The 14,366-nt window shown below is 34.4% G+C and overlaps 2 protein-coding genes across 2 annotated transcripts; one reads left to right on the plus strand and one right to left on the minus strand.

The window, feature by feature from the left end:
- Positions 1–1,304: 1,304 nt before the first annotated feature.
- Positions 1,305–5,691, plus strand: LOC111305062 (alpha/beta-Hydrolases superfamily protein). The gene is made up of 8 exons (XM_022902232.2): positions 1,305–1,673; positions 1,787–1,877; positions 2,008–2,040; positions 3,920–4,066; positions 4,156–4,286; positions 4,389–4,526; positions 4,656–4,754; positions 5,158–5,691. Exons 1-8 carry the CDS (start codon positions 1,644–1,646, stop codon positions 5,527–5,529), a joined length of 1,041 nt encoding a protein of 346 aa, XP_022757967.2. The 5' UTR covers positions 1,305–1,643; the 3' UTR covers positions 5,530–5,691.
- A 1,969-nt stretch (positions 5,692–7,660) lies between these two features.
- Positions 7,661–11,890, minus strand: UXS4 (UDP-xylose synthase 4). The gene is made up of 7 exons (XM_089750105.1): positions 11,126–11,890; positions 10,854–11,000; positions 10,005–10,084; positions 9,789–9,872; positions 9,618–9,692; positions 8,693–8,785; positions 7,661–8,194 (listed from the first exon to the last, which is right to left on the minus strand). Exons 1-7 carry the CDS (start codon positions 11,739–11,741, stop codon positions 7,967–7,969), a joined length of 1,323 nt encoding a protein of 440 aa, XP_089606231.1. The 5' UTR covers positions 11,742–11,890; the 3' UTR covers positions 7,661–7,966.
- Positions 11,891–14,366: the final 2,476 nt, after the last annotated feature.

Raw genomic sequence — 14,366 nt, forward strand, 5'->3', positions numbered from 1 at the left:
CCCCCCTAATGTTTATGATTTATGGGGAGCTTAAATTTTTCTTTCCCCCGGTTCAATTCCTTGCATGTAATGGTACTATTAGTTTCATCGTTTTGGACAAAATCGTTTTCCGTGGCCGCCATTGGACCTCACAATCCTTCAGAACACATGCAATTCCAGGTCAGCATCAAAAGTTTCAAAGTCTTAACGTGCTATAAACTTAGGTTGGTTTAAATGCATCATTCTCTATTTTTTTTTTTACATAAACAATGTTTAATTATAAGAGAAAAAAATATAAATATTCAAATTTATTATATATCGTATTTTTAAAATAATTATGTAAAAAATTGAATTAAACTCAAAATTTTCAAGAGTTTGATTATAATTAAGTTGAAATTTTATATATTTGCAAATTTTTAGAGATGAAAATGAATAAAATATTTAATAAATAATTTGTAAACAAATTCGATTTTTGATTATTTATTAAATTTAATAAATGATTATAAATAATATTTTAAAATTTATTAATTAAACAAACAAATCACGAATATAATAAAATTTACTCATATTTAATTAATTTTCACCTTACAAATTCTTTTTTTTTTTGTTTTTTCCTATATTTGGATATTTTGCAAAAAAAAAAAAAAAACTTATTTATTTTAAAGAAATAAAAACTCATACACATCTAGTCCTTTTTATTTTATGGCTCATAAGATTATTTAATAAACTCATTTAATCATTTATAATTATAATTAGTCACGATAAATGATCACTCTTAGTCAAATCTAATGAATTTTGATTAAATCATGCATGCAAATACTATATTTTTTATCATTAAGATGGAGAACCAAACAAAGGTTGTTTTTATCAACATTTGAATTGTTACTTCCAACTTAAATTTCTATACTTTCAATCAAATCAATGAATTAAAAAGAACCACATATAATTATGTTTAAAGTTGGTGTTGCAAAGTTAAAAAAGTTATCAATTCATTTAAAAATAAAATATAAAAATATTTAGTTTTAAATTATAAAATTATTTTTTATAAAATATTTTATATGATTTAATGATAAAATATATCATTAAAAAAATAAAATTAATGAATTTTTTGATGAGGTGGACAGGGAGATAATATTCCAATTTCCGCAAACTCTACTATCTAGAAAGTAGACAAGCCCACAAACAACCCGCCGCCCAGTCCCCCTCTACTCCACTGATCGAAGATATGGGCTTAACGATCCACACACCAACTCATCAGTCAGCGCTTTTCTTTTTCTTTCAAAAGTTTCCCATAACAAAAACAAGTAATTGCACTTCCAAAACCAACGATATATAAGGAGCTGGTCCTCAACGCCTCTCGAAGGCTCATCCGCCTCTCTCTAGAAAAAACTTCCGTACGCTTGTGCTCTTGCTCGCTCTCGTTTCCTTTTGTCTTTTGGTTTTTCGTAGCAAACTAGCAATATAGTAATCAGTTGCTTCAACCTCCGCTCTTTATTCCTTTAAAGTGCTTCATTCTCATCTCTCTCTTTGGGTTGTTCTCAAATAAAGTTTTAAACTTTAACTAATATATCTTGCTATGTGAAAAATATATATATATATATATTTTTTTTTTTTGTCATTGTGAAAGAAAAAGAGAGTGGTATTCTGTCTCTTCTTCCATTTTCATGAACAATATGGCAGTTGAATATCAGGAGGTAATAAGCGCTAAATGGGTTTTCCATCTGTATTTATTTTCCACATCGTTCTTAAATGCTTTTTGTTCTTTTCTATTAGAATGTGAGATTGTGGGTTGAATGTGTGGGTACAGGAGCATGTAAGGAATTCAAGAGGAGCTTTGCTCTTTACTTGCAGATGGTTGCCTTTCTCTTCTCCGAAGGCTCTTGTTTTCCTTTGCCATGGTTCCCTCTCTCTTTCTCTCTTTGAATGACAACTTCGAATATTCCTCAACAGATAAAAAAAAAAAAGATAATTTGGAAAGGTGAGTTGAGTCATGCGTGTAAAATATTTAATTCGTTAATGTGCTTGCAGGGTATGGCATGGAGTGCAGTGGATTCATGAGAGGTAATAAATACTCTTAAATGACCTGTTTTCCCCATTTATATGTTTTTCTTTTTTTTTAACTATTTTTTTTTCAGTCTTTTCCGCCTGCCATGGAAATGGAATTTCCATTATGTCTAAGCTAATTTTTCAAATAATAGAATTAAAATTCTAACACGTAAATTTCTTTGTTCACAAGATTCCAACTTTTTCTTGTCTTCTACCATAGGCCATGCCATCAAAATTTAAAACAATTTTTTTTTCCCAAAAACTCGGACAATGGTTTTCATTGTGAATGACAAACTTCCACATACAGATAAGCAAACTTTCCGACCAGAATTGATCACCTAATATTCTTTTTCTTTTCTTTCAAGTTTCAACCCAAGTTTCAATTGTGAACAAACAATATTGGAGGCAGAGTTTGGTTGTCAAATAATTTGGGTTATCTCTAATTACGTATCTTGTCATAAATCACCAACATATTTTTTAGTTATTGAAATAAATGATCATGTTTAGCTGGATACAGGCAGTGTTTGGAAGTTTCCCTACAACGTAAGTTTCACAGTTTGGGCCCCTTTTCTCAATTGAGGTAGAATAGATGGGAACTTAAACCCAAACTAGGTTGGCAGTCCTAACTAAACTAGGTTGGCAGTCCTAACTCAAGACTTGATAAGATTGAAGAGCCAAAAGTCCACAACCCCTGTTTTGGCGACTCAGTTTCTCATTTTAATTGTTTAATCATATAGGAAAGAATAAGATAGATCCTGAATTAATTCCTTACCTGGAAAATAGGGGGAAAAAAAAAAAAGATAGATGGTTCAATTATATATATTTTGGGAGAGAGGAATTATTGCCCCTAATCAAACAAAAAGGATTAGGTGGCCATTACCTATGGTCTGCCATTATCTTCTGTTTCATTTTGTCACCCTTCTAATACGTAGGTGTAACCTCACAGATGTTGTGTATAATTAGAGCACTGTGACAAAATTAATTATCTTATCTACATTGGCATGCCATTCTGAAGGATTTTCTTTATGTAAGCAAGGCCAAATAAATCCAACATTTTCAATTTGACTTTTAAGCTTTTTGCCATTTGTTTTTGTTTGGTGATCAGCTTGATATTGTTATTGTGTTTATATTACAATAACAAGCAGCTCAAAAAGCTAGTTTGAAGCTTTATTTTAAAAAAATAGTATTGTTATAATTGAATTTGTGATTGACTAATTATTTAGTTATTTATTAGTACGTGATATTCGCTTTTTTGTTTACATAATGATAGGTGTTATAGTTTTGTATGATCATTTATCACTTTTTTTTTTTCTATGACATTAATAAATATTCAAAGCTGTGTAAATCTTCTGGTGGGTCATATTCTGTATTCTGACCTGAAATTTAAAATGTGGGTTAGCTGGGTTGGTTTGGTTGGCGAACAATCAATTGCTCATAATCAAACTATCCTTTGCCCCCACCAAAATTTTTACTCATAAGGACTCCAACAGAAACCATAGACTAATTGATGAATTTGATTAGAAGCAAAGAGACATTTAATTGGTCTAAATCATGATGACAGGTCAATTCAGCAAAGATGCACTTCTATTTCCTTTTCGTCTAGGATATCTGAATTGGTTTTGATCTGCTCGTACATAGAAGACCTATTGTTTAATGAAATATAAAAATTTGTCAGTGATATGTTTGCATTATTGCATGATTCCCTAAGTTGTCTACGTGACCAGAGGATTCAACATAGCTGGTCATTGTGATAATTTAGTTTAATGCGATCAAAGTTATTAGCAATAGTACTATAGAATTTCCATTTGTAGGAATTGATTAATAGTGTTTTTATTTTGGCCAGCGATTAAGAGAGTTCAAGGCTAGTACTAATCTGATATCATGATTTTAACAGAAAGTGGAACCAGGCTAGCCACTGCAGGATATGCCGTGTTTGGGATTGACTATGAAGGACATGGAAGGTCCAAGGGAACTCGATGTTATATTAAGAAGTTTGAAAACATCGTCAATGACTGCAGTGAATTTTTCAAATCTATCTGTGGTATGTCTTACCAGTATTACAATAATTAGCTAGCCAACTCCTTTGTTTTAATTCACCACCTAAATCTGCCATGCACAATGGTTTTCCAGCGGAGGAAGAATACAGGGACAAGCGCAGATTCTTATATGGAGAGTCAATGGGAGGTGCAGTGGCCCTACTGCTTCATAAAAAGAACCCTTCCTTTTGGAATGGTGCTGTTCTTGTTGCACCAATGTGTAAGGTAATGGTGAGAATATAAATACTAGTAGTATTAACCTTATTAAGAATCAAAACATATTTCTATTTTTCAGCTATTCTAATTTGTAGTTCAAAAAATTTATAGATATCAGAGAAAGTGAAACCACATCCAGTGGTCATCAAGATATTGACGAAAATGGTAGAAATTATACCTAAATGGAAGATAGTACCCACAAAAGACGTAATTGACTCAGCATTCAAGGACCCTATTAAGCGAGAAGAGGTGAGGATATTCAGTTCCTTTTATTCTCGTCAACTCTTGGTTCTCTTGGATTGGTGTAGTTGATTTGAAAGATTTAATACTGTAAGTATAGCTCATGCATGGTGTCTGTTTGATTCGTGATGGGTGCAGATAAGGAACAATAAGTTGATATACCAAGACAAGCCTAGACTGAAAACAGCACTGGAAATGCTCAGAACCAGCATGAGCCTGGAAGATGGTTTAAATGAGGTTAAAATCATCCCCTTTTTGGCCCTCCCGATTGCAAAATACTATATGTTTTATGTGCTTATAAACCTCAATTATGAAAAAATTTCTATCACCAATGTAATAATTTTCTGCATGGATTGGAAGGAAAGGGAATTAGTAATGGGTTACAATTCAGGGATAAAGTTGTAGGGGAAAAAATAACAGTAATAAATAATAGTAGGTGCTGCTAGGTTCTGTACTATGAACTCCTAATGTACATTATCAGAAGGTTCTTATTATTGGCTTCCCTGTTACATGAGGCATTAGGATCCTTGAATGAGTTAATGCATTGAAAAAAAATTAGGTAGAAAAGTTATTGTTGGCAACCGTGGAAGTCTTTCATTTATTTTACATTTACACCGGTTGGTTGGATTGTTTTTGGCAGGTGACACTCCCCTTCTTTGTGTTGCATGGCGAAGCAGATATAGTAACAGATCCTGAAGTAAGCAAGGCCTTGTATGAGAAAGCTAGCAGCAGGGACAAAACAATAAAATTGTATCCAGGGATGTGGCATGGATTAACATCAGGAGAGCCCGATGAAAACATAGAAATCGTTTTTGCAGATATCACAGCTTGGCTTGACAATCGCTGCAATGCTGTAACTTTTGAGCAAATTCTTCATCCTTTCAATGAAGAGTGCGAAAAATTCAATAATACAGCATTATCAACGGCAAAAAGGAATGGAAGAACGCGATCAAATGGGAGCTATTTGTGTGGATTGAAGGGACTTCGCAGGCAACACCGCTCAGCAATGTAGCCTGATAGTATCAAATTAACTAATGTCTCTGTATATGTCGCTACTGCATAACTTTCATAGTTCTCCCAAAACGTAAAAATGCAAATCTTTGAAGGGGAAAATTAATGGAATAAACAAGAACGTTGTTCTGGCAGTGACATTCTGCTAGAGCCTGTTTGTTGATGATTAAGTAGTTTCGTTGAAATGTTTGTAGCCGATAGGGTCCCTGAAAATACTTGATTTGAGTTATACATTGTTGACTGATTGACTGACAAAAACCAAATTGTGATTTGGCCAAATTATTCAAGCTATACGAAGGGAGGAGGCAGTGAAGTGAGATGAATTTATGATGCTTTGCTTTGTGTTCACTGCCAATGTAGTAGATAATTCCATCAAAGTTTTTGACTATTTACACTAATAGTGCTAATAGCTCTCTCCTCCCCACGCATCCGGTGAATTAATTGTAGCAAGTAATTAGTATATAATTTAAATGCAATGCTGCAATTGCAGGCCAATATCATCTACTACAGGTACACCACCACTGATCCATTGAGGCCCCTATGCGCTTGTCATTAAAAGATGCAAAACTAAATCCATGAATGCAGTTATTCTTTGATCAAGTATAATAAGAGATACATATATTTTTCCCTTTTCAAGATACAACTGTCCTAACATTCAAAGAAACAAAACATTATTCAATTGGGTCGAATTTGAGAACACTTACATGATACCAAAGTAATTTCTCAGTTTTCATAAATACTTCCAAATTCAGAAGAACATTAGTCAAAAACATCAATTTTTTCCTTTTTTCTTTTGTTGAGGCATTTTAAGTACATATATATAAAGTGATGCAGATTTTAGCTTCCAATATTACACACGTTCTAATTTATATATATATATATATATATATATGGTAGCTAGCTACTTATGATAGTTGGTTTCCCAAATTTCCTAATAAGCCCTATGTTTTCATGCTTGTTGTGGAGTTTTAGGTTTCATTCATGGTGGCTTGTGAGATCAGTGAACGAATAGATAAATGGATATTTTGTGCATCTCTTTTTTTTTTTCTTCTTGTTGAACTTTTAATTTATTTGAATCTCTGTAATTTTTTTAAGATTTGTTGGTCACTCAGGTGTTATAAACTGCTGAAAAAACAAGAAACTTCTTGGCCGTATGAAGGCATTTGATCAGCATTGCAACATGGTTCGTGAAAATGTCAGGGAGATGTTGGACTGTTGTCAGTTTATTTCTGGAGTGGAGATTGTAGACCATTTTATTTCATTCTTTTTCTGTAAGATCTAATGGCAAGCAGTTTCACCTAAAGTGCTCATATGTACCAAAAACTGGCAAAGGAAAGAAGAAAGCTGTTCATCAGTAAGATGTTCCTTAGAGGCGACTCTGTTATCATTGTTCTTCGGAATCCAAAGTGAGAAGCCAATGATCTAATGCAGATCGAATCAGTTATTCTATGATGTTTGAAACAAGTTTCTTCAAGTCATAACTTCTCTTTAAGAACCATGGAGCACTTAATTAGCCAAATCAATCTTTAGTCAGCAAACTCAACATTGAGTTCGTAACTCCAACATAAATGCTAAAAATGTGATTTGCAAAATCAATCGTGAAGCCCAATGGGTGATCAGTAATTATTCCTACTATCTTTCAAGCTCTAGAGTCTAGAAGATCACTACTACCTGAAGGTCCTAATGGAGGCGAAGGGCTATGAGACTATGAGGCCACGAGTACCAGAATAAGTTTTAACCTGAAACTAAAACCATATACCTTGTGAACTCTAGTTTAGCCCAAGTGAAGCCTCAATTCCGAAAGCCTTCCCAAAGTCGGACCTTCCTACGTGATCTTTGATGCGTATTTATGTCTTTGTGCAGATTTTATCAGTTGTCTTTAATTCATGGAAACATATTAGAAGATTCTTCGTTCTTGTAAGATCCATTTTATCTTTTTTTCATTCATTCTTAGTGTCACTGTCACATTAAGATTCTTCCAAAATTTTTCTTGAATCCCTCGGGAAATGGAAAGGAGTCAAGTCTTGTAGAACCAGCCGCACCATCGTTGAGAAAAAGGTCAAAGTGAAAGAAACCAACGAGGGAATGATCGAAAAGGCTGAAGCAATTTGTTGCAAGAGACAAAATTAATATAAGCAAAGAATAGAATGATTGGCTGCCGAACATAAGCAGCTGCATTGAAAAAATAGGGTAAAATGTAATTTTTAGATTTGCAAATCTCACTGTCAATTAAGCTTAAAAGGGATAAACATGGAAATTACAAAGATGGCAAACACATGTCAAAAAGGGAAACCTCCCAAATCTGTTCTAAAGAGACTTCATTTGCTGCCGCTGCCGCTGCTGCTAACTATATATTGTTTCAATGGGGAAATGAGTGGGATTTCTTTTCCGCTGAACAAATATATTTGATTGATCTTTCTGTGAGAATGTATGCCACCTTAAGATGATGATGCATTGTTGGTGCTGCTGCCCTCCTTGTGATCACCAAAGATACGTTGCCGGAAGTCTGACACCATTAGAGGGAGACCCTTTCGGAGGGATACCTTGGGTTCCCAACCAAGTAGCTCTTTGGCTCTTGAGATATCAGGCTTCCTCTTGTGTGGGTCATCTTCTGTGTTGGGTCTGAACTCTATCTTTGCATTCGGGTCAATTGTTTCTTGGACCACCTGTAAATACACGCGGAGAAATCTCAGTACTGTCCAAGAAAAAAAAAACAATATAGAAAGGACGGAGTAAACAAGCCACTACAAACATAGTACATCACAAAAATAGCACTTCAGCTTATTTTGTCTCATTGGCTCAATTAGGGACAAGAAAAGAAGGGGGAGAGAAGCGTTCAGCATCTATATATCAAAACACAGGTTGAGCGCCCTTTTCCAATAAAGGGTAACAATCTTGAATTTTGAACTTCAAACGCACACCAAGACTGTGAACACAGCATTTATTTTATGTCACACCCATGATTGTAACTATGATCTAATGCATTTAATTACAATAGCCACTGTCATCATTATCAGCAACACATTGTTTATTAGATTTATCAGCTTACATAGAAAATAATTCCAATATTAAATTTCAGTTCATAACCAAGATATAAAGATTGCCCCCCCCCCCCCCCCCAAAAAAAAAAAAGAAGACCAAGATATTAAGAGTAGTATGCTTACCTCAGCAAGCTCGAGCATGGTGAATTCACCTGGATTACCAAGATTAAAAGGCCCAACATGTTCTCCTTCCATCAAGCGCATGAGACCCTCCACCTGTTTCAGCACGAATTATTTTCACAAACATATGCAGAAACATCAATGCTTAGCTAACAATGAAGGTAGAGAGAACGCTACTGATGTAGCATGTACCCCAAAGAAGACAGATTTGATATTAGACAAAAAAAAAGTGAAAAGCATATACCCCACAAATCTAGCTACATAGCATTAGTACACTCAATAGCAAATGACAACTATTTACTCTAAAATGCTGGCCAATCATATAAAATAATACAATAAAAAAAAATCCCAAAAGGTCACTTAAGATATCGTTAAAGGAAGCAACAGGATACCATCTTTTTATGCAAGTACGGTTTGTTTAATATTGATTTGGAAGAACTATTAGTTGCATTGACAGTGAAAAAACAGTGATGAATGCCTCATACCAAACTATGGGGCAATTAAAATTTGTTGGTCCACGTGGGACATTCATTTGGTACTAGTCACATGGTGTATGTTTCTTCAATTAATTTTCACTCCCCCAAGGAAAATTCAGAACCAGAGAAGACGCAAAAACTATGCTGAAATATCATATTTTAAATTTCCCCTTTTACCATGTAAAGTCGGGATGTACTTTTTTTAAATCATGTGCACTGCCTTGTTTTAGCAAGACATGAAGCTTCCCATCAAAATCTCAAGAAATTGCAGATTTATACCAGCTAAGAAACATAGGTTAAAAAAGTAATGTAGTATCACGGCACCAACATTACCAACAAACAATAAAGAGAAGTAACGGCTGAAAAGAGTCATAAAAAAGTTTTGATCAGAAAAAATGAAATAAAAGCACCACAAAGAATTCTGACTAAAAAATTAATAAAACATCATTTACCAGATCTGAAACATATTGGAAACTCCTTGTTTGCTTCCCATCACCATACACAGTCAAAGGCTCCTTCCTTAAAGCCTGCATTCATTATTTAATTATCCACGTTAACAACCCAACTGGCCCTATCAAATAAATTTTAAAAAATTACTAGAGACAAAAAAACAAAACGTGTACCTGAGCAACAAAATTGCTAACGACACGACCATCATCGATACACATTCGAGGTCCATAAGTATTGAAAATTCTGGCAATCCTAACCTGAAAGAATGAATTTTATATATTACTACAATATGTAAGATTAATGTTTGGTGATATGTCAATGACAATAAATCAATTAAGATTAAGATTGGATTATTACAGAAAAATTAGAAAAAGTGTAGGTTAGCTAACCTCAACTCCAGCTCCTCTGTGATAGTCCATGGTCAATGTTTCAGCAGTACGCTTTCCCTCATCGTAACAGCTTCGGACACCTGTCATCATACATTCAAACCAATTAATTTGGTTGGCTACCCTTTTTTAAACACCCCCCCCCCCCAAAAAAAAAAAACAAAAACTTGAATCATATAAATTCAAATGCTTTTTCAGAACGTAACCAGAGACATGCGCCCGGTCAACAACAACAATGACAATGACAAACACAACCAGCCAGATCTAAACTTGCAGTAAATTCCACGTTCAGAAGACAAATTTTACAGAAATGTCCCCACCACCTCCTGCCGTTTCCATTTCTCACTCACCATTGACCATTCCAAAACCAAAACTGAAAAAGAAAAGAAAGTTTTTTTCTTTTTTTCTTCAAAATTACCCTGCCTGATTCTTTTTGAAATAGTAAAAAAATATGTACTACTTGTCAGCGTGTCGGAGGATAGAATGTGAATTTTGTTGTCCTTACGATTTCAAGGGACCGCTAATCACGGATTCCTCGTGAAACGTTAGAAATTCGATCAGATCTAAAAATTTCTAGAGCCTCAACACCGGCACCATTTCAGCAATACTTTCAACTTCCAAATCAGAACAAACGTGTACAGCAAAAAAAAAAAAAAAACGCGTACAGCAAACTCCAACTCCCACTCCCAACCCAACACCAGATTGAAGATAATTGGAACTACTACTGAAATTGAAAATGAGAAAACATATATACAGAAAAAAAAAATTTTGACTCCCCAGATTTTCCAGTGACCGAAAATTTCCAAGGACCAAAAAAAAACAAAAAAGAAAGAAAAAGGACAAATGACTAACCGATGGGATTAACGTTGCCCCAGTAAGTTTCCTTCTGAGGGTGTTGCAGAGGATCTCCGTACACTTCGCTGGTACTGGTCAATAAGAACCTGGCACCTACTCTTTTCGCCAGCCCTAACATGTTCAATGTCCCGACCACATTCGTCTTGTAAAAAAACACACCCTCCCAGTTAAGGAAAACAAATCATAATACTAAGTCTAAACGAGAAACAAATAAAGCAAAAAAGGGGATTATGGGCATTTATTAAAATAAGTTACATAAAGAAAGGATATGATAGTTTTGACGGGGTTGAATTTGTAATGAACTGGAGAAGCGGGGCAAGCGAGATGATAGATCTGGTCAACTTCCAAGAGCAAAGGTTCGACCACGTCGTGTCGGATAAGCTCGAAGTTGGGGTTCCCGAAATGATGCATGACATTCTCTTTCCTTCCGGTGAAGAAGTTATCGACGACGATCACGCTGTCTCCTCTCGCTATAAGACGGTCCACGAGGTGTGACCCCACGAACCCGGCTCCACCCGTTACAACGATTCTCAAACCCTTCCGCTTTAGCCCCAACGGGATCTTACCGGTCGGGTTGTCTGAACCAAACCCCAGGGGGTGCGGGTAGGAGTACTTGGTCTGGGTCTCGATGGGAAAGTAGGTAATGGAATCCGCGATCGCGGTGGTCAAGTGGTGGTGGGGAAAGTGCGGAGCACGTGAGGATGGGAAGATGGTGAAAATCAGAGTGGCTATCGCAATGCCGACAAGGACGAAAAGGAGGCGCTGTTCTCGGAGCATGTAACGAATCGGGCGGGTGACGGAGGCCCATGGTTTAACAGGTTTGGGCGAATACGAATCCGAAGCAGAAGGAGCCTCATGGCCTCTGTATATCAGCTCCGACCCCATCGCTCTTCCAACTTCGAAAGATAAAAAGAGGAGAAATTTAAAAGAATTTGTCAAAGCGAGTCGCCAGGAACTGAGTCGCCAGCGAGTTAAGGCGTGGGTGAAATGTAGTGCGTGTGGTGAAGAAGGGGGAAGAGGGGTTTTTGGTATGTAAGAAGAAAAGAGGGGACTCGATATAAATAAAAGAGCAGGGCTTGGGAAAGGATGGTGCTATTACGGAAATGCCCTGGGAGGTGCCTTTAGTTTGTTAAGCTTTTTAGTTTGAAAAGTAAACGATTGTCATTTGGCGGAGAATTTCTAAAACTTTTTTTCTTTCCATTTTTCAAGATCCGGCGATTTTGGAAGGTATTTAGTTTGGTATTAAGTTTTGGCAAAAAAATCTATAGTGTTTTTTTTTTATTATTCATGAAGTTGCTTTAAAAAGGGAAGTGAGGGTTTTTAATTTCTCTTCTTAATTAATTTAATTATTTTTTATTTTAACACTTTATGATAAATCATATCGTTATTAACTAATTATCCTTTGCTATCTTCCACATTGAAAGGTTAGTATGTAAAAAAAAAAAAAAAATCCATGTCCAAATCTATATTTTCATGCCTCAAAACAAACAATCTGAGGCAACAAAAATGTTTGACTATGAACGTAAAAACTTATTATTAATACTCTTGTTATTTAAAAGATTTATACTGGTTTTTCAATTTATACAATAGCATTTACTAATATATGCATGAAATTGAGAATCAACCTTTAAGAAAAATGTTTATGTATTGTTCATTTATAGTACATACTACACATTTTTATTTATTTATTTTTTTTCGGGTTGAATTAGGTATGAATAGGCAGTTATATGGGACAGCCACAATTTTTAAATGCAGTGAAGTTAAGCGCTTTACTTTGTACTTTGTATTAATCCTTGCATAATAGGACGAGGCTTGACGTTAAAATGTTAGGGGTTGTAGAAGAAAAAATTAGTCAATTATCTTTGCTAGAAATAAATAATAATTTTTAAAATTTTTATTACACCAAAATTGAAATTTTAGATTTTTCTTATTTTGTAGTTCACTCCAATATAAATGTCATATAAATAAGATACAAAAAAAAATTGAGAAAACAAAATCAAACAAGAAGTAAAAAGGTAAAATACGAAACTCTCCCTTTTCTTATCCTTATTCTTACTTTGAATTTAAGGACAAAAATACCAAAATCTCTTTTCAATTTCTTCTAATAAATCCACTATCATTCTTTTTCACGTCCAAACCCAAGTATAGAGGTAAAATCACAAGGGAATGAACTCGCTTGTAAAGTAGTCAGATGTCATTTATTAGTAGAATTACACGTTTATATTCCTAAAAAAAAAAAAAAAAATCAAGGATCCCCTAAGATTGAAGCATAATTTTTTTACCGGGTTTGTAAATTATAACTTCTTTTGTACTTAATGCGCGTTTGCACATTTTCAATTTATAAAAATGAGAATAATATATAGATTAATATTTTTATATTTTAGAAATTTATTCATTAAATGTATGGCATACATAAAAAAGGGCAAAATTAAATTCATTTGTCTCCATTACGCATTAGCCAACCAAACCGCTTTCTCTTTAACCGTCCCCAGTTTTGCCTACCTAGATAGCAGCTAGCTACACCCGCCACCCAAGTCTAAAAAAGTTTTTATTTAAAGTGAAGTTAAAGCCTGAAAAAGGCTTACTTTGTAAATTTCTTAAAATCTTATGTCTCTTTATAATTTATATATTTCAAATTTCCCCAACCAATTGTGACTATCGCAAAAAGGAAACGCCACACACGCTTATTAAGCAGTCAATAAAAGCGCCTAAATGTACTCGAAACAAATTTGGTGGAGCAAACCTTGAGTGATTTGGACGCTCTCCATTTTTTCTAGTTAATTACCTAACACTTCCCCCATTGATTTTTGGCCAAACTATTTTATTTGCTCTCTTCTTTTCGGTTTTTTTTTTTTTTTTCAATTTGATTATTCTTTTAAGCTAAACCCACTTTACGTAAACCATGCACAAATATAAATCAACTTTGATGAATTTGGACATCTTCGTTCTTCACTTTCTTACTTATAACTTCTAATGTTAGCCTAATAATAGAAATACTAATCTCGTATTTCAATCTCTCTTAATGCCTTAAACGACAAGAGACTTGCATAATGTTTAAATGAAAAAAAAAAGGTAAAGTGTCAGTGAAAGGCACATGCATTTTCGATCTACTGAAAAGGGAATGTGACTTTGAAAGAAAGGTTTCATTGTTCTTTTGCAAGGAAATTGATACCGTTTGTCATGTTTATTCTTGTAACGGTTTTTTGTTTTATTTTGGATAGTCTAAAGTCTAAACAAGCACACGTCAAGTAATACTAGTCAGTCTCTACATATTAAAGGCATGGTGGGAGCATCTCCTCATCCTTGAGGGAAAATTATCCTAACTTTAAGTAATTGTTGGCAAATATTTTTTACTTTCTAGCTTAATTAGCAACCAAATTTTCAAGTATTTTGATACGCAAATCACTTAATGATCTTAATTGCTAATTGATTAACATTTAACGACCGATTTTTTTTTTTTTTTTTGTCTATTTGATTAATATCAAAGTGAATATTAACAATGTGCCAATG

Source organism: Durio zibethinus, chromosome 21 (assembly GCF_047325235.1).
Source record: "Durio zibethinus cultivar Kanyao isolate XHJ-2024 chromosome 21, ASM4732523v1, whole genome shotgun sequence".
NCBI classification, from domain to species: domain Eukaryota; kingdom Viridiplantae; phylum Streptophyta; class Magnoliopsida; order Malvales; family Malvaceae; genus Durio; species Durio zibethinus.

Coding starts and splice junctions, on each gene's coding strand:
- UXS4 (XM_089750105.1), bottom strand. CDS start 11,741: ATGGGGTCGGAGCTGATATACAGAGGCCATGAGGCTCCTTCTGCTTCG. Junction 11,001..11,125: donor CAACCCCGTCAAAACTATCA/TATCCTTTCTTT, acceptor TGTTTTTTTACA/AGACGAATGTGGTCGGGACA. Junction 8,786..9,617: donor TCCAATATGTTTCAGATCTG/GTAAATGATGTT, acceptor GTGCTGAAACAG/GTGGAGGGTCTCATGCGCTT.
- LOC111305062 (XM_022902232.2), top strand. CDS start 1,644: ATGAACAATATGGCAGTTGAATATCAGGAG. Junction 2,041..3,919: donor GTGCAGTGGATTCATGAGAG/GTAATAAATACT, acceptor TGATTTTAACAG/AAAGTGGAACCAGGCTAGCC. Junction 4,067..4,155: donor ATTTTTCAAATCTATCTGTG/GTATGTCTTACC, acceptor ATGGTTTTCCAG/CGGAGGAAGAATACAGGGAC.